Source organism: Ursus americanus, chromosome 7 (assembly GCF_024610735.1).
Source record: "Ursus americanus isolate L20-20 chromosome 7, mUrsAme1.1.p, whole genome shotgun sequence".
Lineage (NCBI taxonomy): Eukaryota > Metazoa > Chordata > Mammalia > Carnivora > Ursidae > Ursus > Ursus americanus.
Window position 1 is genome coordinate 38945377 of NC_142133.1, and position 26763 is coordinate 38972139.

The following is a 26763-nucleotide window of genomic DNA, read 5'->3' on the forward strand; positions in this document are numbered from 1 at the left end:
CCCATGGATATTCTCATCAGTGGTTTCAGCTCTCAGTCCCCTCCCCCCTTCAGATTGCTCTGAAGGCCTGACTTTAAAAATTCTCCAAGCGCTCTTCAGGAGACTGAAATAACCAAATACTTTGCCCTGTTCTGCAGATGAGGAAACGCAAAATGGGTTAACCCCAGGACCAAGCAAGCCTTGGGAGACAGGAAGGAACAGGCAATGACTTGACCCCTAAGACATTCCCAGATGGGTGGGAACTTTGCTCAACTGAAGTGTGAGCTGAGGGGTCAGACAAGAGAGCCCAGGCTTGCTGGACACCAGGCCTCACCCCCCAGCCCCCTGCGGCCCAAGCAGATGGGAGTCAGCTCTTTCATGCTGGGCGCCCAGCCCTCCCTCTCTGCCTTCACCTTGGATGGCTGTGGGAAGGATGAGGCCCATTCTGATGACCAGGGCAGACACGTTTTGTTTTCCCTTTGCCATCAGCTTCCGGGCTGACAGGAGCCCCTGGACCCCACCTCCCAATCTGCAGAAGACTTCCATGCCCCCTAGTCACCTCCAGGGGAACTCCCAGGAAACTCATAGCTTCTTAGATTTTCCAACTAAGACCATCGAAATGCTAGGGGCTAGTGTCTGTTCAGGACAGGAAGGTCAAATAGGCAGAGAGAGTGGGGTCCAATATGAGAGGTACCGGAGACAGGCCCTTGTCCCAAACTTATTCCCACTCTCCACATGTCAGACTTCATTCCTAGGGGTTAAGACACGGACTCCTTCTGAGTCCCACTGTACAATGAAAATGCCTCAGGGACAGTCACATACAAGCTGTTCCTCGTCTTTAACATCATAGGATGCAGTGGTTTCTCAGATTGCTTCCCCTCCGGCAGCAAGGGGGTGGGCAAGGGACAGAGATCACTTTGTACAGAGAGGATGGGGACAGATGCTTTTGTGAGGGCAGGGATGTTGGAAGTCCACAGTGGCCAACATAGGAAGAAAGGGCCAGAGAGGGAGGCAAGTGCTAAAGAGAGCCTGTGGACACCACAATTTTGCCACCCTTTCCTCCTTGGCTGGAGTCTCTCCTGTTTGTCATAAGCACAGTGAGGACACAGACTCCTTGTGTCTCTTCCTGTCCCTGGGCATGGGCATGGCTCACAGCTGGTCCCTGATGGGGGGTATGATACACACGGGGCTGGGTGGCCTACCAGCACAAGGAAAGGCACATGAGTGACGGCTACACCCTTATCATCTTTAAAATCCAAACAAACAAACAAAACTCTTCACAGGCCCCCAGGCCACAGTCCCAAGGACACTAACACAGCAAGACTAAGCGTGGCCAGGAGTTAAACAGGAAGGCCAGAGTCCCTCCGTTGTAGGCGCTGTCAGCTGATTCATAAGCAGCTGGGGGTTCCCTGGGCAGCTGCGGTCCCCCTGCCAGTTCCGTGCCCCTGAGCTTCTAGCAGGGAGGAATCCAGGGGACAGGAGGAGAGGAAGGGTGGCAAGAGTGCCCTGGAGAACCAGGCTTTGAAAACAACAAGGGTGTTGTTCCAAGCAGCACACCCATAAACCAGGAGAGGAGAAGGGCCGGGGTCCTCCCTTGCAGATTGTGGCATGTTTGCTAAGGAGGCTGCCCTGGTGGCATCCCAGATGAGCCACACTGGCCTTCTGGCCATCCTGGCTCCGCCACAGTCTGAACATGGGTTTATCCAATGTTGACCCCACTTCCTGAACCCCGTGGGGACTCTGTCCACCTCTGCTGAGTCTCTGCACACAGCGAATCCACGCTCTGCTCACTGGGAACCTGCTGGCCTGTCCAGGGCGGGTGTGGGGTTTCGAAGGAAGATGCATCTGAGGGGCACCCACTGGCTTCCAAGCCATCGTGCCCACCAGCCACGCGGCTGCAGATACGGAGAAGCAGTCCCACTTGGTCAAGACAGCTGGACGCTGGGCTCCAACCCCTAGATCAAGGCAGTATTACCCAGGGAAAGCGACAGCTAGTATTCTTAGTACTACTTAGATAGTTATTAAAATCGTCTCTGAGAGACTTTCACCGGGCAATGCTTTCTTATCATGGCTTCACCGTCTGTGTGCATGACTATAGTAAAGCAGGATTCCTCTCTAAATAACATTCCAGAATATTCCTTCCTACGTTGCTCCCAAAGTAAGGGCTTTAGAATCAGACTGCCTGGGTTAAATCACAGTTCTGTTACCCTTCAGCCGCATGGACTTGGGCACATTATTTAACTGCTTTAAGCCTCAGGGTCCTCACCAGTAGAGATGTTAAGAGCACCTTCGCCCTGCACACAACAGCTTAGCACGGGGTAGTGTGTGCAGTGTGTGGACCTTAAATGTGGGTTTATGTTGTTCTTCTTATTTTAGCCATCAAAGGGCCCTGAGACTCTGAGATGAGGGACTGTTTTTTGTTTTGCCTTCCACCAAACTTCGGGGTGCCTTGAAGGCCTGGAGGTCCCCCAAGCTCCTGAGGGGTTCTCACCAAATTTCAGGTTTCCTTCATCACCTCTCTTCCTATTCCTGGGGGTACAGGCAAGGGGACTGCTGCCCTCAAGATGTGTGGGGGTTGCACTGGAAGGGGGCTCCCACTGGTGTTCCCCTGGGGGCTCTAGTCATGGGGTACCTGGGCTGTGGGCCTTAGAACTTGGACTCAACCTGTTTGTAGGGTTCTGATCTGCTCACAGGGGTTTCAGCCAAGCTGGTGGGAGATAAGAACTGACATTATCTTCCCCTGGCCTAGGATAAGACCCACTTGTGGGCAGTCCAGGGGATCCACCGGCCCTGCTGTCTCCACGGGGAGGCCCCACTGCTCTTCTCTGCCAGCCCAAATCCCCACTCCCTCCTTAAGGTTGCTCGGGGGCCATGGAGGAGGTGAGACTCTGTGTGCTGGTCTCTGTCCAACAAATCCCAAGCTCAGGGATGGCTGGTGTTTCACCAGATCACGCTTCTCTGTCCCCCACTGCCCCCAGTGCCTGGCACAGCGCCCACATATAGGGCTTGATCAGTACCTGACTGATGGGCTGGCTAGTCACCAAGGCAGCCCTGAGCCCCCGCCTGGATCCTTCCTGGGGACTCCTACTCCTTCATGGGAGTGGAGTTCTGCCCGTAGGGCCTCCCTGCCCCTGAAACCAACGGCGCCTTCCTGCCCTGCGCCTTCACAGCAGCCAGTGCAGGGTCTTTACTACCTGGTCTGTGTTTGGGGTGCGAGAAATATCATTCATGCTTCTGCTCTGGGCGTGACCTAGGAGAGAAGGAAGAGAAGGAGAAGTCAGGTTCTTGCAGATCCTTTTCCCTTGGTCCCTACACACACTTCTCCCAGCTTCACAACCAAAGCAAGACCCCTTCTCCCCTCGCCCCCTGGAGCTAGCCTCTACTTCTTTTTCTTCTCTTTCTTTCCTTCCACTGCAGGTTCTCTTTTTCCCTCCTCACTCCTCAGTCTGTTGCACTCCGCCCCTCCACCCCCCCCCTCCTTGGGCAGAGACCAAGATGTCTGCTCTGTGCCAGGTCCTGGAGGAGGGGGGGGACACGACACATTATCAGGAGAGTTGCCAGGTGTCACTGAGCTTAGACTTGGAGAGAGAAGACCACTTTCACCTCTGTCATCCATGACCCATGTGAGTGCTACAAGATGGTCAGGGGTTTGGCTGGCAGAGGGAAGAAAGGTGGGGCTCTCTGTGGGGAGAACAGTGATGGCAAATTATTTGAACTTCCCGATGGTTCCTTCCCCTGTCCAGGCAGGAGAAAGTCAGCTCTCATTTCCCAGCAGCAGCCACATCCAAGGGGCACTCTCAGACCTGTTATTTCTTGGCTTTCTGTGGCCTGTCGCACCCCCTGGTTTCCAGCACTCTGCCCTCCCTTGGCTCCCTTCTTATTTGTATCCAGGATCCTCTCCTGCTGGGCTCAGGGCCTTGCTTTGCCTTCACTCCCTGCTGCGGCTTCACCCCCTCCATCCTTGTTCAGTCAGATCTACCTGCATCACTTCATGCCCACCCTGGGCTGAGGATGCCCAGATTGGGTCTCTGTTCCACACCTCTCTCCCGGGCCCCAGAATCTACCGGGCAGCCCCACCTGGATCTTACACTCAACACACTGGGAAACAGAGCTCACTGACTTCCACCAAACGACTCCCATTCCACACCTTACTCTGCTCAGTGTCCCTCCCTCCCATCACCAGCCTGGGTGCCAGCCTTGCCTTCTCCACTTCCTCACCTCCTGCTTCTCGCATCCCACCTTGACCCTTTCCTCTCCAGTCTTGCTCTGACAGTCTTTCTCTTCCAATCTTGTCCCCGTTCTTTCTCAAATAGGAATCTGATCCTGGTGTGCCTCCACTTAAAGCTTCTCCGAGGTCCCCATTACCTTCACAATAGAGGCAGGGAGGGTCCTTTTGTAGGGCATGTGGGCCCTCTTCAGTTTGACCTTCTTGCCCTCAGGCCCTGCCCTCCTCCTGAAGTGAACCGCCCCCTTCACAGTGCCTTCCTTCTGCTCTTTGTTTCTTTTGCTTAGAACACCCTTCTCCCCCATCACCCTCACCCCACCACATGCTCCTAGAAAACCCCTATTTATTCTCCAAGACTCAGGCATGTCTCCTCTTTGAGCCTTCCAGGGGCCACCGTGGGGTAGGATGGTATGCACACAAAAACCTTTTCTCTGGGCCTCCTTCTCCATGGTGTTGGGCACAAGGGTGACCTCAGACACAATGAATAACTGGGAGGAAGACTTGCCCCAAAGCCATTTGGTGCCTGCTGCCTCCTGGCATCCCTACAGGGAATAACCAAGGCCAGGAGGACTAGGGACCCAGGGGCACCAACAACAGAGAGAAAAGACTATAGCTGAGGCCTTGGCCAGGGCCCACACTGCCCTCCAAATCATCCCTTGGGCTTGGTTAGGGCACAGCTGGTATAACTTGCTCATATTTTGGCCTTTTAGTAAAAGTACTTAAAGGAACATACCCTTCTCACTCCTTTTTCTTTTCATTTTGCAGGTTCTCTCTTTTCTTTGCTTCACAGCTCACCTGTGTGTTTCCCCCGATGAACTGCCTGAAAAGTCCTGTCTGTGACTGTGCACCTCACAAGCCCCTTCACCCATTCCCAGGACTCGGCGGGGGGCGGGGGGGGGGGTTGTGACTGCCAGCATCCCATGGTCGTCATGCACAAGGCTGTCATCCAGTGATGGCAGTGTTCTCTGACTGTCCCAGGGGAAAGTTCCAGGCCTGTTTCTAATTCAGTTTCGAGGAAGATTTCTTACCAAAAGTGGGACTGATGATCATTTTGGTGGAAACAAAGGTACAGACTAAGACAAAAATGCCTAGCACATAGGATTGGGTACTGATCATGCGAGCACTTGATTTAGACTTGCATCTGTCAGAGCAATTACCTAGACACTTAGGGTAGTAAGTTAGGCCCCAAGGACAGCCCGGGTTTGGGGTGGAGGTTAGATTTCTCCCGATGCCTGTCCTGAGAATTCTAGATAGGCCCTGGCCTTTATCTCCCCGACCCACGAAAGCTTATGGAAGCTGGCATGCCCCAGCTGCCACGGGCAGCTGTCGTGTTGTCGTGCGGCAGCCGAGAGCACACTCACACAGCTGGCCGTAATTGGCACTTTGTCGCATCCTCAGGTCCTCGGTGGAGTGGTGGAGGCTCGGACCAGCCACTGGGCCCCGCGCTGGGCTGCGATCTGGGGGGAGGAACAGAAGGAATTTGGCGTCAGCAGCCTGCTGTCAGCATGGCTTACATTTCCAGTCATTCCACCTAAACAAAGCTGGGCCGTGAGACGTGTCTCTTCCCCTTTCAGGAAGAAAGCCTATTTTGGTTGTTTTATGTTTTGCCTTTGAAGTAAGTTAATAGTCTGAACAAGATTCCAGAGAAAGTATTTGTACTCTTGAGAGTGAGATAGATACACAATTATCAAATAGGCAGCAGGTGTTGTAGACTGCTGGGTTCATCCCCGACTCCACCACTTACTAGCTGTGTGATCTTAGGCAAGTCACCTAGGCTCTCGGTGCCTCAGGCTGCTCATCTGTAAAATGGGGAGAACAAGAACAGCACCCAGCCACAGGGTTTCTGTGAAGATGGAGTGAGTTAACGCATGTGGAGCACTCAGAACAGTGCCTGGAACATGCTAAGCGCTGACTCTAACCTGCTGTTGTTACCATGCTAAACACTTGCCATTCTAAAACAATTCATCTAAAGAGATTCCTCAAGGTTCTTTCTTTAGCAACCTCATCGACTTTGTTCTGATTACTGCATTTATCTGGCAGGTTCAGCGAGGCTACTGTCTGGGCGTCTCGACTCTGCAGTATTAAGAGTGGAGGATTGCAGGTTGGAGACGTGTGCTTGGAACAATCACTCTCCCTAACGGCCCTAGGCTCTGCCAATCACAGTGACACAGCTGCCAGATTTACAAGCCCAGGCACACTTGAGATGAACCCAGAGCCTTCTATCACCTTGATGTACTTCATTTTCAGCCAAGGCTCTTGGCACTTCTTGGGGATTCAGTGGGAGACTTTCGAGCTCTTTCCACACACATGCCATCTCTACCGGCATTTTGCAATCCCAACCGCACAACAGAATCTCCTGGGGAGCTTTCTAAACTCCCCGTTCCCAGGCCATACCCCAGACCAACTGAATCCAACTCTCAGGGTGAGGCTGAGGCACTGGGACATGTTTCATACTCCCAGGTGATTGCCACGTGCAGCCCAGGCAGAGAACCAGTTCTCTTCCTAGGACTAGTTCTGTTCTGCTGGTGGGGACAACATTGCAGTATGGCTGGGGTCTCTGCAGGCCTGCCAGAGAAGGAAGCTGAGGGATCCCCAGAGCCTCAGAATTTCTCTGGGAATACAAAGTCCAGGAAGCTTCCACATTGCCAAGACTATTCAGCCACCAAGGTGGGCTCACTCGGACCCTGGGACCTGACACCAGCCCCCACATGCCCATCGCCCACCAGCATATGGCCCAACTCACTGGTGGTGGAGGAGACAGACTTTCCAATGTCGACCAAGGAGCGGTGGATGGGCTTCTTGGTTTGGTGACGGTGTTTTCTCAGGAGGACATAGCTGACCCTCTCCCGGAGCTCGGGCCGCAGGAGGCCGTCCTCGATTTGCTTCTCAATGACTTCATCTAAGTGGGGAACAGACATGCCTCGTCCATGTGGGACAGAAGGACCAGGCGTTGACCGGAGGGGGGGGTGTCTTCGGTTTCATCTGTTATCAGTAGGATTAAAAGTGACTAGAGGAGGCAGGAGATGTGGAAATAGTCCCAGCTTTGCCTCAAACTGTGAAAACATGAGGTCACAGGCCTGTGGGTATGTGTGTCTATGTGTGTGTATATAATTCCACACTCTATCAATGCTATTGTGAAAAGTCAATGAAGTACCCTAAGAAGCACAAAAGTGTTCTGTGTTTGATGGTTTTACTCCTAACATGAATTCCTTTTAGAAAAGCATTTGGGGCAACATACTTGTGGCAAATCTGAATGTGGTAGAACAAAATTTGCAAAATGTTTTAGGGACAAAAGACCAGCCTTATTGTCTCCCTTCACCACTCCACCAAATGAGAGCTGATTTCCTAAAAGTAAATGATGATCCATTTACTCTGACCAGAAACAGGTTGCCATGGCAATAGGTATCTGTGTCAATGCTAGGAAGCCCCTCTCCCTTTTGCTCCCTTGCTGGATGGCGATTTAGAGGATGGTGTTCTCCCCGTCAGAGCTCTACATGGGACCGAGACCTGGAAGTCACTGTGCCGCTGTCTTGGGAGCGTCAGACCCAGAGCCTGGTCTCTGCAGAATCCGGCGGGTGTCACACAGACCCGGCGCGGGCACGAGGCTGCCAGGGCTTTCAGGGGCCTGGAAGTCCCTGCCTCACCTATGATCTGTGGTAAGGAGCCACTGTCCAAATCCAGCAGCACCGTCCCCGTCTGTAAGCAGGTCCGCAACTCGAAGAGGCTGTGCAGCGACAGTGTGGACACGTGGGGCTTGCTCCAGCGTTCGCCTCCTTCCTCTACCTTTTCTTCAAACTTTATCCACCTGGAAGGGGTTAGGATGGGGCTCAGCGTGGCCACTGCCCTCAAGAGCAGCCCCCACCGGCGGGTCTCCTCGGGGCAAGGGGTATTGGCCGGCAAGTCATGCGCATGCGCTGCATGTCGGGATGTCTCACAGGCAGAGGATCTTGGGAAACCCTTCACTCTACCCCCCACTTCTGATGTTGTGCTCAAAGTGACATTCCAGAGGAGGACATAAACGGGCATGAGGGGTCTTTTTGCGGGTGGCAGAAATGTTTCTGGTGATGGTTGCACCTGTTCATTCACCAAAAATCATCTAATTGTACAGTTAAAATGAGGGAAGTTGACGATAACCTGTAATTATAAAGCTGTTAAAAAAAAGTATCAACTGGAACCTGGCTATCCAGGGCCGGTCTCACATGTGTGCAGGGTCTGCCTTACAGGGGGTATTGTTTGTGGGGAACAGAGAAAGCGTTCCTGATAAAAGTATTTCCCCACAGCTTCTGCTGCAGGGCCTGGGGATTCTACACGTCCACTCTAGGTTCTGGTTCTCATAGTTCATCTTAAAATCCATATGTCATCTGGGGAAGCAAAGAAATTAAACCAAGGGCGTATAGGAATTCGTTCTTTCTAGAAGACAGAACAGAGGCTGGGTGGACGAGCCCAGTGGGAAGGCCCGGGGCGGCCCAGCAGAGGGCAGCAGCAGACAGCCTGGAGAGCTGCCAGGAGCGCACCTCCAGCAGGCTTGCTTTGCAAGATGTCAAGCCCAAGTTAGTGGGTAGCTTCAAGCTATTCCAATCAAAATCCCAAAAGAGTAGTTTTGGAACTCATGATTAATTCTGAAGTTCTTCTGAAAAAGTAAATGTCTGAAAATGGTTGCGGAATGTCTAAATAAGATGGGGATGGCTATGCTGTTAGCAGATACAGAAACTTGCCTAAAAGCTGGCACGTGGTTCCAGTCCAGATATAGACAAAGGGATCAATGAACAACCGTCCAGAAGCAGACCTAGGCCCTCATGGGAATTTGGGTTTTGATAGAGAAGTTGTTTAAAAGATGACCAACATAAAAATTAAAAATAAAAAAAACTTACCTGCCACCTACTTCTCAGCAAACTATTAAATTCTACATGGATTAAAGTCTAAACATAAAGTTAAATCTATGATAGAATATTATTGACTCTTAAAAATAGAAGAAACTCTGACACATGCTACCACATGGATGAACCTTGAAGACTTTCTATTAGGTGACAGGAGCCAGGCGCAAAAGATGAACACTGCGCGATTCCACTTCTGCGGAGACCAGACCTGAAGTAACTAAATTCGTAGAGACAGGAAGTAGAGCGGTGGCTGCCAGGGAGCGGGGAGTGGGAGCTACCGTTGGATGAGTAGAGTTTCAGTTTTGCAAGATGAAAAAAGTTCCAGAGATGCATGGTGGTGATGGTGACTCCATCACCTTAGGTGACTGTATCTAAGGCCACTGAACTGTACACTTAACAACGGTTGAAATGGTAAAATTCATGTTATATATATTTTACCACAATTAAAATAAATAATTTAAAATGTATAAACAACAATGCAAATATACTAGAAGAGAATATAGGAGAGTCTTCTTATATTCTTGGTTGTATAGAAAGAATTCCTAAATAAGATGTAAAACCACAAGGGAAAAAATGGGCAGCTTTTGGCACATAATAAAATTTCTGTATGACAAAATAAGACAAAGTTCCAAGAAATGCAACAAGTGGGAAAATATTTACAACACACAGGGCATCAAAAAATTGGTATTTATAACACAACTCCTTCACATCAATAAGAAAAACTCAAATTACCCAACTGAAAAGTGAACAATTCTGGAAAGAAATGAAGATGATCAAGAGACTTTCAACTTTACTAGGAATTGAGAATATTCAAATTACTGCAGATGGAATGACATTCTTCATTTCTCGTATTGGCAAAGGTGAAAAAGACTGGTGACTTCTGGTGTTGGTGAGAACATCGCCGCGGGAAGTGCGAGATTAGTGGGTATGCGTACATAGTGTCTGCATGTGTGCATACGCTGTATGTGTACAGAGGAACAGCACAGTCCTGGTGTGGGGAACTGGGCAGCTGCTTTCAGCATTTAGTGTGCATGTCTTTTGATGCAGTGGTTCCATTTCCAGGAAATTATCACAGAAGTATCATTACATACCTGCATATAGTCAAATGCATACAAGGATGTTCACTGCAGCTTTGTTCATTAAGGTGAAGGACAGGAAACTGCCAGTTTCCAGTAGGGGGAAGGTCACAACGATTCCCTACATCCCGGCTGCAGAGGTAGAGTATGAGGGTGAACTCTGCATACTGACAGGATGGACAATACCATCCCATTTTAAAAAAAGAAACACACACATCCGTGTGTTTGGCCACAGGTGTCTAAAAGTGCCTGGCAGAAGCTTTGGAAGGCTACCTGTCAAATAGTTATAGGAGTCTGGGGAGAGGGGTGGGTTTGCTGGTGGAGGAGGGGCTAAGAGACTCTGACTCTGGGTTAATTAGCGTAGTAACAGGGCAGCCTGTGCAGCCAGACAACCAGGCTGAGTCCCAGCTCCATCATTTATTAGCTGTGGACCTTATCATTTTGTTTTCTTCAGGAATAACAATAGTATGTAGCAGTTAGAGCAGAGCCCGGCACAAAATGCACATGATGTGTTAGCTATTAATGTAAAAATAAAGAATATTGCTTTTGTAATTTTAGATACAAAAAATAAAGTAGAGGCATTCAAAGATCTCCCAACCAGAGGACACTATGGTTGATATTTTGATGACTATCATTATTATTATTTAATTTTTAGAGAGAGAACACACTTGTGCATGCAAGGGCGGGGGGTGGGCAAAGGTGGAAGGAGAAAAAGACAGACTCTTAAGCAGGCTTCATGTCCAGCGTGGAGCCTGATGTGGAGCTCGATCCCTCAACCCTGAAATCATGACCTGACCCAAAATCAAGAGTTTGACACTTAACCGACTGAGCCACTCAGACGCCCCTCCATGACTATCATTATAGATCTCTGTGTGCGTGAAAGCACGTGTGTACATGTGCGCACACAGTTTTACATTAATGACACCATAAGGACATCATAACTACTGGACATTCATGTCTACAAATGTCTATAAATATTTATATCATTTTAAAGGCTGTTTAGTATTTTACTGTATGAATAGACCACAATTGATATGAATAACCCTCACTTGGTGGACATTTAGGTTCTTTTTTAAGATTTTATTTATTCATTTGAGAGAGAGAGTACGAGTAGGAACGGGGGAGGGTCAGAGGAGGAGGGAGAAGCAGACTCCCCACTGAGAAGGGAGCCCCATGTGGGGCTCAATCCCAAGACCCTGAGATCATGACCCGAAGGCAGACGCTTAACTGACTGAGCCGCCCAGCCGCCCCCTAATTATTCTTTATTATAAACAAGGCTGGCTTGAATATCCTTGGCCCTGCTCAATAATTTCCTTAGGATAAATTCTCAGAGGTGGAATTGCTATGTCTGTACATTTTTAAGTGTATGATATACATTGTCAAACTGTTCTCCAGCAAGCTTCTGCCAATTTACATCTCCACCAATGTACAGGAAACCTCGCCTTCCTCTGAAGTCTTTCAAACCCTGGTATTGTCATTCTTTTTCACTTTTGTTCTTTTGGTAATTGAAAATTTACATCACATTTGCATTCTTCTGATTACTAGTGAGGCTGAAAATGTTTTCCTTTGTCAGATTTCCTCTTTACACAATTGTGTGAGTACTTTGCATTATGAATGTCTAACATTCTGATTTAATGCGTTTATTTGAGACCAGTTAACCAGGTGCCTGGCAGGGCCTTGAGGGCTTGAACGGATACAGGATGGGAGGTTTGATTAAAAGAGGCTTGGGAGGTGAAGACCTACGACATGGGGGCTGGAGCGGAGACCACACATACACTAGCCTCAGGGTTTACCAAAGTGTAGCGGACTTTTTTAAGTGGGAAAAATCTGCTTGGGAAACATCAGCTAAATTATGGTAGATCCAAGTCTGTATGAAGTCAATACAAAGTTTTTCTAAAAGATGTATTAATATAAGGGTTGGTAAGGAAGAGATCAAAGGATAAGTCCAAATGTTTTGATTGAGAAGATGCTTACCTTCTCCCTGAGTCTTTCTCCCATACAAGCAATCACACTGCCCTGTTTTTTCTCTAAAATACACAAGATAAATTATACTATCACCTTGTCACTGAAGACCCTTTGCTACTCTACAGCCTTGCCCTATCCACCCAACGGTGTGATGTATCCCAGTGCACGGGGCTCTAGGGTTGATTGCTCTCTACACTGTCTCATAAACATCCTGGGTGGACATTCTTGGGCAGCTCTCTGCCATGACATCTGTTCTTCTGTTTTCTGCCTATACAAATGCAACTCTACCCAGAAGGAGTGGGTGAGAGCATACCTTCTCTTTGAAACATCTTCTATTAACTCCAGATAGCAAGGACAATCGGTTCTCTCTGCCTCCCAGAACTTCAACTCTTCGTACTGTGTTAGGTCCCCACAAAACATCAGCTCTACAGACACACACACAAGGATGTCAACCTACCTGAGCACAGTCTGCAGAAGAGCAAAGTTACCTTTTCCAGGTTCAGGGCAATGCCAGCATCCCTAGAGAAACTGATTTCAAAAAATTCCAGGATACTCAACAACTTTACTAGGAACCGCTGTCCAGGTCCTCCTTGCAACTATTTTGGGAATCCAGATGTTGGAACAGTGAGCCTGTACCCTGAAACTTAATTTTATGTTTTTGGTGGCAACTACTAGACATTGAGCTCACTTCTGCCTTGAGTAGAACGTGGAAACATGGAGGACCCAAGATATGCAGCAGTGATTTTTAACTTTGGCTATCGATTAGAAGTGCGTGGGGAGATTTTGTAAAATACAGATGCCTGGGTGGTCACCCCTTCCGGAGTGTGGCCTAGCCACGAAAGCTCCCAGTTTATGTGACTGTGCGAGGGTTGAGGAGCCCTTGCTTTGGAATCATATAGAACCGTGTCACACAGGGATAGTTGGACTTGTCTGGGGTCCCAGTGCAGACACACAGCTCTGTGCACATGGGTCCCACTCTCCTTATACAAGAGGAAACATGGCTTTGAGAACACCAGCTGAAAGAGCAGAACCATATCTCCAGAGTCTCTTTCCTAGCATGGCCATTTTTTTGTTTTTGTTTCTTTGACTTTTATAATTGGAGTACATACTCTACACCAGTGTGTCTCACTCAAACTTTAATGTACATACAAATCACATAGAGATATTGTTAAAATACGGATTCTGATTCAGCAGGTCTGGAGTAGGGTCCCAGATTCTGCATTGCTAACAAGCTTTCAGGCATGCCTGTGCTGCTGGTCTCCAGATTCCTTTTGAGGGTCATGGATCTATACAGTGAAATGTCCTCTTTCCTCTCTGTTTTCCAGATCTGACCCCTTCATTCTCTACTTCATTCCCAGCAAGAGGGCCTCTTCCTCTCAAACCTTTCCCAGTCACCCTGGTTATTTCTCCGATAGTAAACACTGAGGACAGGGTTCTCAAACTTAAGCACACATCAGTATCACTGGAAGGCTTAGGAAACACAGATTACTGGGTCTCACCAGAGTTTCTGAGTTCATAGGTCTCGGGTACAGGGGAAGAAGCACCAAGAATTTGGACATTTCTTACATTCATCCCAGGTGATGCTGATGCTGTGATCTAGGGACCACATTTTAAGAACGCCTATCCTAGGATAATGATTCTTAAAACGGGCTGCACAGAAAAATAACTCGGATGCTTTTAAAACCTTATTGTCTAGGTCTATCCTAGACCAATTTACATCAGAATACCTGAGTAGGGGGGGTGCCTGGGGGGCTCAGTGAGTGAAGTATCTGCCTTCAGCTCAGGTTGAGATCCCAGGGGCTCAAATCAAGATCCAGGGTCCTGGGATCGAGCCCCACATCAGGCTCCCTGCTGATCAGGGAGCCCGCTTCTCCCTCTCCCTCCCGCTCCCCCTGCTTGTGTGTGCGCTCTGTCAAATAAATAAATAAGATCTCCAGAATACCTGAGTGGGACCTAGGCAACTCTGCTATAGACTATTCTAGGTAAAGTTCCTGACTTCTGGGGCTCAGAGGCTAAAATAAACAATTAATTGTAGTCAATGATGTTTCTTGGTTATTTGGATATATACCTGCTTCCCCAAATAGACATTAAGCTTCTTGAGGACAGGACCACTGTTCCCTCACTGGTGTCCCCTCACCGTCATTAATTGCTTGCTCCCTCCTGCTTGAGGATAGTGAGGCTGATCACTTTGGGTGGACGCCTAGCTAGGAGGAAATGACTGGAGAAAAGAGACAAGGGTGGGTCTTAACTGTATTTAAAAATACTGAGAACAATCTAAGCAATGACCATGAGTCTAGCACCATCACAGACACACACACAAAGATCAGTGGGGCCGGAATGGCCTCCTGATAGAAGTAGACACTGCCACCTGTGAAATAGGCTTCTGAAAAAGGCAGACAGGAATAAGACAAGCCTAGACCCCACCATCACTTTATAAGAAATAGAGATGTTAAACACCATTGCAGAGACACAATGCAATCCAGAAGGTGCAAAACCTATAGGACGAATGATGCCGTTTCTTTAGCAATAACAATTGTGAAGGAAAAATAGAGGAGGAGGAACCTGTAGAGTAAAAACGACTTCAGAGGCCTATCTCCCAAATGCAGTATGTGGACCGATGATAGATAGATAGATAGATAGATAGATAGATAGATAGATAGATAGATAGATATGCCACCCGAACCACCCAGGCACCCCTGGACCAATTATACTTTTAAAAATAGGAGATGATCTGGGAAATATAGACATTGCCTAGATAATTCCATTAAAATAAAGAATTAGGGGTGCCTGGGTGGCTCAGTTGGTTAAGCATCCAACTCTTGATTTCGGCTCAGGTCATGATCCTGCAGTTGAGCCCCACGTCAGGCTCCGAGCTGGGCATGGAGCCTGCCTAAGATTCTCTCCCTCTGCCCCTCCCCCCACAAAAAAATTTTAAAAATGAAGAATTAGTGTCATTTTCTTAAAAAGATGTGACAGTGATACTATGGTTGAAATGATATCCAAATAATTGAAAACAGGGTCTTGAAGATGGTCTGTGGATCAAGATCCATGGTCACAGCTTTATTCACAATAACTAAAACGTGGAAACAACCCAAGCGTCCGCCAACGGATGAATGGATAAGCAAAATGTAGTATATGCATACGGTGGACTATTACTGATCCTTAAAAAGGAAGGAAATTCTGGCATATCCTACAACATGCATGAACCTGGAGGACATTATGCAAAGTAGAAGAAGCCAGTCGTGAAAAGATAAATACGGTATGGTTCCAGTTCTAAGAGGTATTTAGAGTCGTCAAAATCTTGGAGACAGAAGGTAGAATGGTGATTTCCAGGGTCTGGAGGGAGGGGGAGAAAGGAGAGTTATTGCTTCATGGGTACCAGGTTTCAGTTTTAGAAGCTGAAAGAGCTGTGAGGATGAATGGTGGTGATGGCTGTACAGCATTAAGAATGTATTCAAAATCACTGCACTGCATGCCTAAAAAATAGCTAAGATGGTAAGCATTATGCTAAGTATATTTTACAATAAAAAAATGGAAAAGAAAGGAAGAAAGATGCGTTATATTTTAGAAGCATACACTGAAATATTTGCAGATGGAATGCTGAATGTCTGGGATTCGTGTCAGCGTGATCCAGTGTGTGTGTGTGGGGGGGGTGGCTGGCAAGCAGGGGAGAGAGACACAAGATTGGCCATGAGTTAGCTGGTAACCATTGAATCTGGGTGATGGGTACGTGGGGGTTCATTCTACTACATACTACTTTTAAATTTAAATTTTCCGCAATAAAATGTGTAACCACTTTTCTGAAGGAATGAAGGCTTGGGCTCTTTAAAGAGCCTTTGACCAGAGCCTGCTTTAAAAACTCTCAGAAGCCTGATAAAATGGTTAATGTGTGATCCCAAGCAACTCATTGCAAAGTGACCTTTATACCGTGGTTGGCTTCAAGAAAGTGGGGAATTAGAGGTAGAGAAGCAGGTCAAGTGGAAAGAAAATCTCCCGCTAGGAAAGAACCCGCAGGGATTTTGTCCAGGCTCGGGGGCGGGCACCAGGTGCCCCTCTTGTGGCTGGGGTGGAGCTGAACAGAACCTTGAAGAGTCACATGTCCCAGAAAGCAGTTCCCTGTCACGCAAAGAGGGTCTGGAACAGAGGCCTTTTTTGTGACTTGTAACTCGGCCACAGACACAATTAGAGAAATCACCATTCAGTTAATATCTAGAGTGGTAGAAAGTGTCATGGGGGCAAGCTACCTGGTACAGCCAAGGCTTTCCAACACTTAAACCCAGGATGTGAGAAGAAGAGGGGGTTCTCCTTTTAGGCCCTGGAAAGAGGCGAAAACCAGGAGACCTGATTCTAGCTCCGTGGATGGAGACTTAAATTATAACCCCACTCACCCTGCACTGGCTAGCGTATCCATCACTCTTAATCTCAGCTGCACTAGTGTCATCTGGGAGCTTGTGACAAATTCCAACACCTAAGGCTGAACCCCAGAGTAATGACATTAGAATCTCAGGGGCCTGAGAATCGGACATCAGTACTTTTAGAAAGACAAAGGTCTTTAAGAGGACAATGAGCAGGCCATTAGGTGTGCTTACCAAAGAGTAAAATCTGGAGAATATAGACAAACATTTTGATTAGAGCGAAGGTCTTGCTGTGCTTATTTTGCATATCATTATCATTAGATTATGTCCTGGTTAATTTGTTTGCAAAATTCCCCTAGAACATCCTAAATTTAAAGATTAAAAAAATGTAGGCACGCAGGGCTGGCTCAGTCAGAAGAACACGTGACTCTTGATCTTGGGGTTGAGTTTGCGCCCCACGTCGAGGGCAGAGACTACTTAAATAAACTAAAAACTTCAAAAAAAAAATAAAGATTAAAAAAAGTAATCTCCTATAAAATGCAACCTTCAATGTTAAGGTTAAACATTTGCCTCTAAACATTTGTTGTAAGACTTATATTTGTGTGAATTATTGCTTAGATAAAGTTATGTTGGGGCACCTGGGTGGCTAGTTGGTTAAGCGCCTGCCTTCAGCTCAGGTCACGATCTCAGTGTCCTGGGGAGCTTGCTTCTCCCTCTGATTCCCTCTCCCTCTGCCTGCTGCTCCCCCTGCTTGTGCTCTCTGTCAAATAAATAAACTTAAACAAAAAGTTACATTTACTCGCCTGAAAGTTGAGAAGTACATACTACACTGTGGTAATTCTCCATCTACTTGGCCTCACTAACTTTATTCTGTACCTCTCCCATCCCTACCCCATCACCCATTGTCCAAAGACTTGACTTCCACGTATCAGTTACAAAGCATCAAGACATGGTGTTTTTGCTTGCTGCGTGGGGCCAGCTGGTAAAAAAATTTTGTAACTTTAACAGATTCATTTAAGAGTGACATGAATGTGAGTTTTCCCCCATCATCCAGCAAAGCTATTTAACTTCACTTTGAGTCATATCAATATCCTGATTTTCCAGTAGAAACCAAAAGCCAGAATCTTCCTGGAGATATCTGAAATAGCATTAGATATTCCCTAGTTTCAGTCTTTGAAAGAGGCACCAAGAGATGATACTTGGAAGAAAAGTTTTTCAAAATGGGGACTCCTAAACAAATTCTTGTCCATTCCTACAATTTACTTGGCAAATTCTTCCTACATAATGATAAGCACATGCATTAAATATAAATGTAAAGTAATAAAAAAGTTATTTCTACAACTGACTAAAATTCCACATATTGTATTTATGTTCACAAACCAAACTTGACAGTGAATTTGAAAGACTATAAAGTATAGAAGACTGAGTGGGCAGGCATGAGTCAAGGGTCAACATGTATATGCTGAAGTTTAGAAGGTACCAGGAGGAGAAAAACCTCACAGGTCTCTTGGGGAATCTACCCCAGACTAGACTCAGAAATTTGTCTTTTTATTGTCCCAGAGATGATTAGTTCCAAGGCTATGACTAATATTAACCAAGTTCACAAGGACTGATGTATAAACCCAAATTTACAAGGAGGTTTCCAACAGTTATGGAGTTAGTTACTGTCATCTTGCAGCCCTTGCTTTCTCTCCTTTTAGGCAGATGCATGGGGAAAGCCAAATTATCATCAGAAAGATACAGAATCAGAATTGAGGCTAAGTGACTCAAATGTTTAATAGACAGGATAAAATGTCTGTAATCTTACATCTCTGCAAATGAGATTTGTCTGGGACTGGGACCAGACAAGTGGGGACCTCAGTTGTAGACTGTTCTGGAGTGAACCCCACATGCTTCCACGGCTGACTAACTCCCTGTGATTGAAAATCTTTCCTTTTGCTAGCACAGGAGTCTCCTCTAAGGGCCTCTGGTTATGCAGTGCAATTTGGGCATTACTGGAGCACCACTTCTCAGAAAGTGCACCCAGCAGTTTGCCAGCAGGGGGCAGGCAGAGCTGTGTCATTCCGGGAGCTGTTGTGAATGGAATGGGGGTGGGCACTCTGCCCCCAAGGTCATACATTTGATGAAGGGTCCGTCCTGCTGCATATCATGTCTTCATTCAGGGGTAAGGGGGAGCCCCTAGCTAAGTGAATGCCATCAGACACAGCTACGGTAAATTCCTAACTGGTTCCTTCAGGGAAAGGCTTCTGGAGCCAGATCTCTCTGAAGGCCATTTGTCTGTGTGTCCAGGAAGGACCCTGGCTTGACGGTCTCCCTCAGAGTCTGCTGGCATCCGCTCCTCCCTGTCTCTCAGGAAAAGCACTCTTCTCTATGTGGGTGCTCCCTCCCTCACTTCTGCTATTCAGGCCCTAGTTCAAAGGTCACTTCATCCATGCAAAGCCTCCCCAGGGACCCAGCTTGAAGAGACTCCTCCTTCCTCTAACTCCCATCCCATCCTGTGACATTTACCACATGGCACTTAAGATAACAACAGTGGCTAAAGCTTACTGAGCACATACTATGCACCAGGTGTTATACTAAGAGCTTTACATATATTATCTCACTTAATCCTCAGATCAGCCCCTTGAGGAAGGTCTGTTCTATTCTCATTGTCCAGGTTAGGAGGCCAGAGACTTAGAGGACAAGGAACCTGCTCAAGGTCATGCAGCTATAAGAGGCAGGGTTTGCAGGCGAGTCTTTTGACCCCAGAGCTCTGTTCTGACCACTTCACGGAATGCCCCTGGGTTTTAGTTATCTGTGTCTATGAGCCCATGCCTGCCTTTTACACTAGATTGGGGTTAAAAAACCACATCCTATGTGTTAAGAGTGCCTCACAGTTGCTTTTGTATGGCCAGCTAAGAATAGTGTTTACATTTTTAAAGGGTAGTAAGAAAGGAGGAAGAAAAGAAGAAAAGGAGGAAGAGATCATACAGGAACAGAAAGCCTAAAATGCTTACTACTCCCCCTTAGAAGAATTTTGTTGACACCTGCACTAGAGCATAAGCATCTCAAGAACAGATTCATACCTGTCTCATTTCATTTCTCCCATAGAACCTAACACAACATCCCCTACAATATTTTTAGAATGAAAGGAGAAAGCCTGAAGACTTCTGGAAATTCTGGTTGGCATTAGAAGTACAATTGCAGCCAAAGAATAGATTACATGAAGTGCATATCTTCACTACTACATATGTGAAAAAGACATATTTGGGATGTCTGTTCTGCTGCCATTCATGGGGATATGTTCCCCAGGCCAGCTCACCCCATAGCTCCCCATAACTCTGATATGGGTCACAGTGATGGGACAACCAAAGTTAGGCAAATCAGATGCTCTTTGAAAAATTAGGAATTGGGGTTAAGAAATAACTACACATTGTAGGATGGTCCCTTGAGTAAAACAGATGTAAACATGGAAGCTAAGGAATTTCCAAGGACAGGGACAAACGGGGGGGGGGGGGGGGAGCCAGCTGCAGAAGAGTGAAGACGCTGCTCAGAGAGAGGGAGAGACCAGAAACAGAGAAAGAGGGCAGCCTGGCTTCCTGGGCCCAGGCCTTAAGATATCCGACCATCCCTGGGTACCATGAGGTCACCCCATATTCTGCTGATGCTCCCTCTTTTTGCATAAGTTAGCTTGAGCAGGCTTTTGTTACTTGCAGCCTAAAATGCCCTAACAATGACAGGGCATTTCTCTCTCCCTTGGCCATCCTGCACAGGCCCTGACAGCTCACTTGAGCTTAGGCTGTGGCTGGGGAGCTCCATGGAGCAGATGGGGAGGCTCTTGCCTTTAGCACAAATACCACCTGACAAAGTGTTTCCAGGGAGTCTATTCCTTCAGCATCTCCGGAGTCTGACAGCTCTGATCCCAACAAGACAGGAGACAAAACAACCAAAATCAATTGTGGACCTTGTTTTGATTTGAAGTTGTACAAACCAACAGTAAAGGGATGTTTTTGAGAAAATTAGGGATATTTAAATGTAGACTAAATGCCATATTAAGGAGTTGCTCTCAGTTTTGTCAGGAGATATGATGGCATTGTGGTTGTGTTTATAAAAGTCTAATTGTGTTTATAAAAGAAGTCTAATTTCATAAAGTTGTATACTAAAATGTTTACAACATGTGGGATTTTCTTTAAAACATTGTGGTAGAAACAAACAACAAAACAAAATTTCTAAAAGCAAACAAAAAAAGTGGTGGAGATCAATATTAATCATTGATGAAAATGGGTATAGGAATGCCTGGGTGGCTCAGACGGTTAAGCGTCTGCCTTCAGCTCAGGTCATGATCCCAGGGTCCTTGCCCATTGGGGAGTCTGCTTCTCCCTCTGCCTGCTGTTCCCCCTGCTTGTGCTTGCTCTCTGACAAATAAAATCTTAACAACAACAAAAAGAAACGGGGTAATAGATACATGGGGACTCATTACACTGTTCTCTCTACTTTCTGTGTTTGAAACTTTCCATAATATAAAATTATAGATATTTAGATATTTAAAAGTTAAATATATATATTTAGATTTAGATGAATACATATTTACATATATATCATATACACATATATATGTATGTGCGTATATGTCTATGTCTATAAACCAACTGGCGTCTTGTCAGGCAAGGTCGTCTGATGATGGGCTTTCTTCCCTCCTGACAACTGCATCTGAGGGAGCCACCCGAGGATGTCCTTGGTTGTGGAGAGGTGATCCTTCCTGCTGGCCAGCCTCTAGGGGTTCTGAGGAACTGACAGCCAGTCAAGCCACATCTGTGAAGCATTCTGCCCTCTCCTCACTTAGCTAGCCTTCCTAGCCCACGCACTGGCTGGCTAATCCTATCTTGCCGTCCTGAGTCCACCAGGTAATGGCCTTGTGTCACTCTCTGGCCGTCCCCATGGGGACGGACTGGTGCTTACCCAACCTGATGCTTTGAAGGCACTTTGAAGGTGGCCCCTCCTGGTGTGTTAGGCCTCAGGCAGCCCCCACCCTGAGCTGTGCTAACTAGAAGTGATCAGGAAATCCCTGGGGGGACACACACCCTGGCACAGTACTCCCCTCCCCCATTGTTCTGAGTTCACACAACTCACGGGTGAGAGCGCTGGCTGCAACCAGGGCCTCTGAGGCCTGGGGGAACACTGCCTACTTCTACCTGGGCCTTGATCCAAGTTCTGCTTTGTATAAAATCACTTCTTCCCCACTTACCCAGCATAAGTGTCAGGTATCAGTGTTTGACTAGCCGAGGGAGAGGGAAGCACCATGTTAGCTACTGGGTGTGTAAGCAGCTTGATAAAGACTGTGTGACTATTCAGACCAGGAAATAAGCATCTAGTCAAAGTCAAAAACCTTCAAAATGTTCATCTGACCACAAATCTCCATATGTGGCTCCACTGCACTCAAATGGGAGGCCCCAGGACCACCTGGCCCCCTATAGCTCCCGCAGTCTGCTCTTCCGCTCCACCCCCTCCTCCAACCACCACCAGCCCTCTCCACTCCTTCTAGGAGACCCCAAGCCTCGCTGCAGCTGCCCTGCCCTCTGCTCCTTTCTTGGGCCTGTCACACAGAAGGGGTGTGGCCTTCCTAGCCGGGGGCTCAGGGCCCTGCCCCCTCCCCCAGCAGCTCCTCTCTGGCTCATGCATCTTTACACCACTCTCCTTCATCTGGCTCCTTTCCATCAGTGTTCAGCATGCTCAGATCTCTCATGCTCACAGACAAGGAACAAAAGCCTCCCTTGAGAGACCTCACTCACCGCCACTTTTCACAGACAAGCATCTTGGAAGAACCATTCCACTGAACCCACCCGCCGCCCCATGTCTCCCCTGAGACTGCTCTCGTCTCTCCATCCTATGGATATTCTTCTGTTCCTCCCCCACTTGGTGGCCACTCCTTCCGTCTTGAATGTCTGCCCCTGGTTTCCAGGACACGGCACTCCTCTTGCTCCCCTCCTACTTCTCTGTGGCTTCTTCCCAGTCTCTGTGGTGGGTTCCACACCCTCTGCCCACCCCTCAAATGTTAGTGACCTGGGGGGTCTGCCCTGGGAACTCTCTTCACATCACAGTTCTCGGAGGCAACCTTACCATTTTCTATGGGTTTGATTCCCCTCTAGACGCCGAGCACTGACAAATCTAGGCTTCTGCATGGAGCTCTAGACCTCCGTACCTACATGGTGACCTGCTGGACACCTCCACTTGCAGTTTTCCCAAACAGAACGTGTCCCACAGGAACCTCATCACCAGCGTCCACCAGAACAAAACACAATGCCCAACACAACAAGAACTTGCTATTCCTCTTGTGTTTCCTCAATTGCTACCCCGAGTTACGCACTTGCTCAAGCGGGAAAGCTGGGCATCTCCCGGACTCTCCTGGTCCCCAACATGGCACCTGTCACCAAGTCCTGTCAATTCTTCCTGCTGAGACAGGTCTCACATCCTGTAAAAGGAGCAGTGGCTGCCGGGGAGTAAGGAAGAGAGCGACGTGAATAAGCAGAGCACAGAGGATGTTTAGGGCAGGGACGCTACTGTGTAGGATACGCTCATGGTGGGTGCATGTCCCTCCACGTGTGTCCAGACCCATAGTAGGTCCAACACCAAGAGTGAACCCTAATGTAAACTCTGGACTTTGGGTGATGACATGCAGTGCAGGCCATCAACAGTGACAAAAGGACCACGCTCATGGAGGACGTCGGTCACTGGGGAGGCGCTGCATGCTCAGGGGCAGGATTCACATGGGAACTCTGCACCTTCTGCTCACTTTTGTTGTGAATCTAAAACTGCTCTAAAAAATAAGGTATATTTAAACGGAATATATATATTAATATATGTGTGTATATATATTAAATTATATGCTCGAAAACATAGGTCTCAAATCCTCCCCTTCTGTTCCCACTGCCAACTTCTTGGTTCAGGGTCCCATCTTTCAATGGTCTTGCCTCTTTTAATACATTCTCCACCCTGAAGCCAGAGTGGCCTCTCCCAGACCATCCTGCTCCTCTCCCCCTCGGTGGTCCTCTGAAGCTCCCAGCATCAGGTTCAAACTGCACAGCATGGCCTGTGTAGGCCTCCACGACTGGGCCCTCTGCAGCCCAGCCACAGGGCATTTCTGCGCCTTCCTCTGTGTGTCTGTTCTCCGTGTTCCCAGAGCCTCTCCTGGCCCCCTCCATACCCTCTCCTGGCTAACTCTGACCTATCTTTCAGGTCTCAGGGTGAACACCTCTTACTCCTGTTTGTCTTTCTTAACCCCTGCTGTCTGGGCTACGTGCCCCCACACTGTGCTTTCACAGCACGCCGTCATCAAATGCCTGTTCATCCACTTTTGTGCCCCATTCGACGGAAGGCCCAAGTGAGTCGGGATGGCATCGGCCATGTTCATTTTTGTATCTCCAGCAGCTGGCTCAGGTTTATAGACAGTAAACACTCTGTAAATCATACTTAAATGAATGAATGAGGTTGGCTGACCTCTGTGCTAAGAGCTCTCAGCTTCCTACTCTGCTTTAATCCATAGAATGGTCCCAGGTGAGTAGAGAGACCAGAGGGCTGGGGGTGCATTCTGCCCCCCTCCCAGGTTAAGCAGGGAAATGATACTAGGAAGGCATTCTACAAGATCTTAAGTGGGAGCAGTTTCAAAGTTGAGACAAAGTTCAGGCTTCCCCCTCTATCACATAGGGAATGTGCCAGCATCTCCACACATAGAGGCTTTTGAAAATATACTGGTCTGGTTTGACCCAACTAAGCTGACCCACTTTTTCTGCCCTTCTTGCTGCCCTTTCCTAGTCATCACACAAATGTCCTCAAAGCATAGGTGTCTCATAAGAACCTCTGGAAAGTTCACTCTTTTGGTCTGCTCTGAGTTGAGATCAGAGGCAGCTTGGATTTGGAATTTTCTCTCAGAAGTCTTGGAAAGCTCTAAACTCTTGGCTATCTCTGAGTAACCCCAAAGGGCCCTCCACACTTGGGTGGGTTCCAGCCCAGGTCATTCTTCTCTTCCTGTCCTTGCAGCCAAGCCGACTTGGGTCTGAGAGAGGACAGCATTCTGGGTAAACTGTTTGCTAGTAGTGAGGGGGTTGTGTGCCCCCACTCACCTGACCCAGCCCTCCCTTCAGGCAAGGTCAGTATCAGCAAACAGCCAGCTGCATTTCCCTCCCGGGAATGCTAAAGAGATCGAGTTAGTAAAAATCTATCTTGTTAACAGCCTGACCTACCAGCATTGATCACACTAGAAGTAATGCCTGCACACACAGACTCCAATATGCACGCAGGGCAAGGCTTCAGTGGAGCTCAAAAAGCCATTTAAATCCGTCCAGAGGTGACTCCTTCTCCAAGGGCTCAAAACATCCCTCAAACTAATAACCCCTGACAAAGCACCACCAGGGAAAATTCCTTGCGGATTTGAGATTTTCACTCTGTTAATCTCCTAACTCAATAAAGCAAATACTCCTGCCACAAATTAAATACTTTTATTAAAGGGTCCCCTCCTCTATTCCCTTTGATGTGGGTGTAGGCCTGCATCCCTCCCAGGGCCTGAGTGTCTGTGTGAGGGGTTATCCACCCCCTACACCACCATCATTTTCTCCCATTACCCCAAGGAGGCCAGAACCCACTAGGATTTGCAGATTCTTGGATTCTGGAAACTTCTAAGACCTCTGGCTTCCCGGAGGAGATCTCACAGCCTGTCAGCTGAGGGAAATGCTTCCCATTCCTTTGTGGGGGTGTGGCCTGGCCCCAAGCACCTCTACTGTTGCAGTTTGCCTGGAGGAGTCGCCGGCACAACTATCCAGGCCAAGGTAGATTTGTTGGCCAATGGTCAAGCCCTTCCTCTGAACTTTCTACAGGCTTGTTGGTCAAACCTCCAACAGTGAGCTGCATACCTGATGTGGTTAGCTGGACAAAAGATTAAAGGAGGCAAGGTAGAGAAAGGGGACTCGAGGTAGGGAGGCCTGAGCTTCTCTCCTCCCATTGTTTCCTGCTCCAAGTTGGACGCCAACCTGCTTCCCCCTCACATCTGCCTGGAATTGGGTTCAGCCATTTTAACTTCTTCTACCCATTACTTTCCTCTCACTATTGATTTGAGGTCCACTCAGGACCCTTCTAGGATCACCTCAGATGCCGTCCTCACAAAGCCTACCTTGCAGGGAAACCCACCAGCTTGCACATGGTAACTGTCAAATCAGACTCCTTTCTATTTCAGGAGGAGCCTCCTTCTAGAAACACCACCTACAGTTTATCAGTTTCATTACAGGGTCTAGAGTGCAGAAGACTCAGTGAATCCATTCTCAGAGAGACCAGAAACAGTATTTTGTCTATGGTGATAATCCGGTCTCTGAGGGCTCTGAGACCTTTGAGCAAGGGCTCTGTGGGCGTGTATGATAGGTCCTCGTGGAAGGTCTGGTCCTGGCATTTGTTGCCAGGGGTCCTTGATGCAGACCTTGCCCAGGGGAGAGAACACCCTCTTCTTACTGGGTCTCTAAAAAGGCCCTTCTCAACGTTTCTTCTATTTGCCCACCTTTGACAAGAAAGGGAGAGGAAGCACTAGCTCCTCACAGGCATTAAGACACCATAGCCCAGACTGGGCCCTGGTCTTTTAAAACATCCTACTCTCTCTTCTCAGCCCTGAATAGAAGCCCTGGGCTCTGTGACTATCTCCATTTATTTCCCATCCCAGTGAAATTGCCTCCAGAGTCTCATGAAAACCCAAACCGAGTCCCTGGAAGTTGGAGGAAGGAGAGGGAGGTAGCTGAGAAAATGGGGAAAGGATGACAAAGTACATAAGCCCTCAAGCTAGGGTCAGACAGGCCTGGGCTAGAAGCCAGACTCAGCAGCACGCACACTCTGACCCTTGAAAGCTATTTCCCCCTCTAAACCTCAGTATCCTCATCTATAAAATGGAGATAATAATAGCTCCCACATCCTTGGGGTCATTGTGCAGCTTGCTTAGATGAGCCTGTAAACTATTTAGCATATGGTAAGTGCTCACTGAATGGCTGGTAAGTAGAGGCTCAAGAGCTTCCAGACAGAGATTGGGGCAGGCCACGAGGCTAGAATTCATTCCTTCCCAGAGGCCCGCAGGGATTTGGAAGTCCACCCAGTGGCCTTTCTTCCAGGAGAGATTAGAAGGGGGAGGCTTGGGGATGTCCAAACTTGCCCTTCCTTACTCTGCAGAGCAACTGCCCAGGTGAGCGAGGTTGGTGGGTGAGGGAGGAGCCCAGGCCATGGATGGAGCAGGGGCCAGGATCTGGGCGTCCTGGTGGCCCCCAGGCAGAGCCAGTCCCAGA

The 26763-nt window shown here is 48.0% G+C and overlaps 1 protein-coding gene across 1 annotated transcript in view; it reads right to left on the bottom strand.

The window, feature by feature from the left end:
• The window catches only part of SLC4A5 (solute carrier family 4 member 5), an 88252-nt gene that overhangs the window by 42128 nt on the left and 19361 nt on the right, over nt 1-26763 (bottom strand). Inside the window, exons 4-7 of the mRNA XM_087863565.1 lie at nt 7849-8009; nt 6948-7103; nt 5566-5661; nt 3174-3229 (exon numbers count right to left, since the gene is read on the bottom strand). Coding sequence (XP_087719691.1) covers nt 3174-3229; nt 5566-5661; nt 6948-7103; nt 7849-8009 — 469 coding nt within the window. The remainder of the gene's footprint in view (nt 1-3173; nt 3230-5565; nt 5662-6947; nt 7104-7848; nt 8010-26763) is intronic.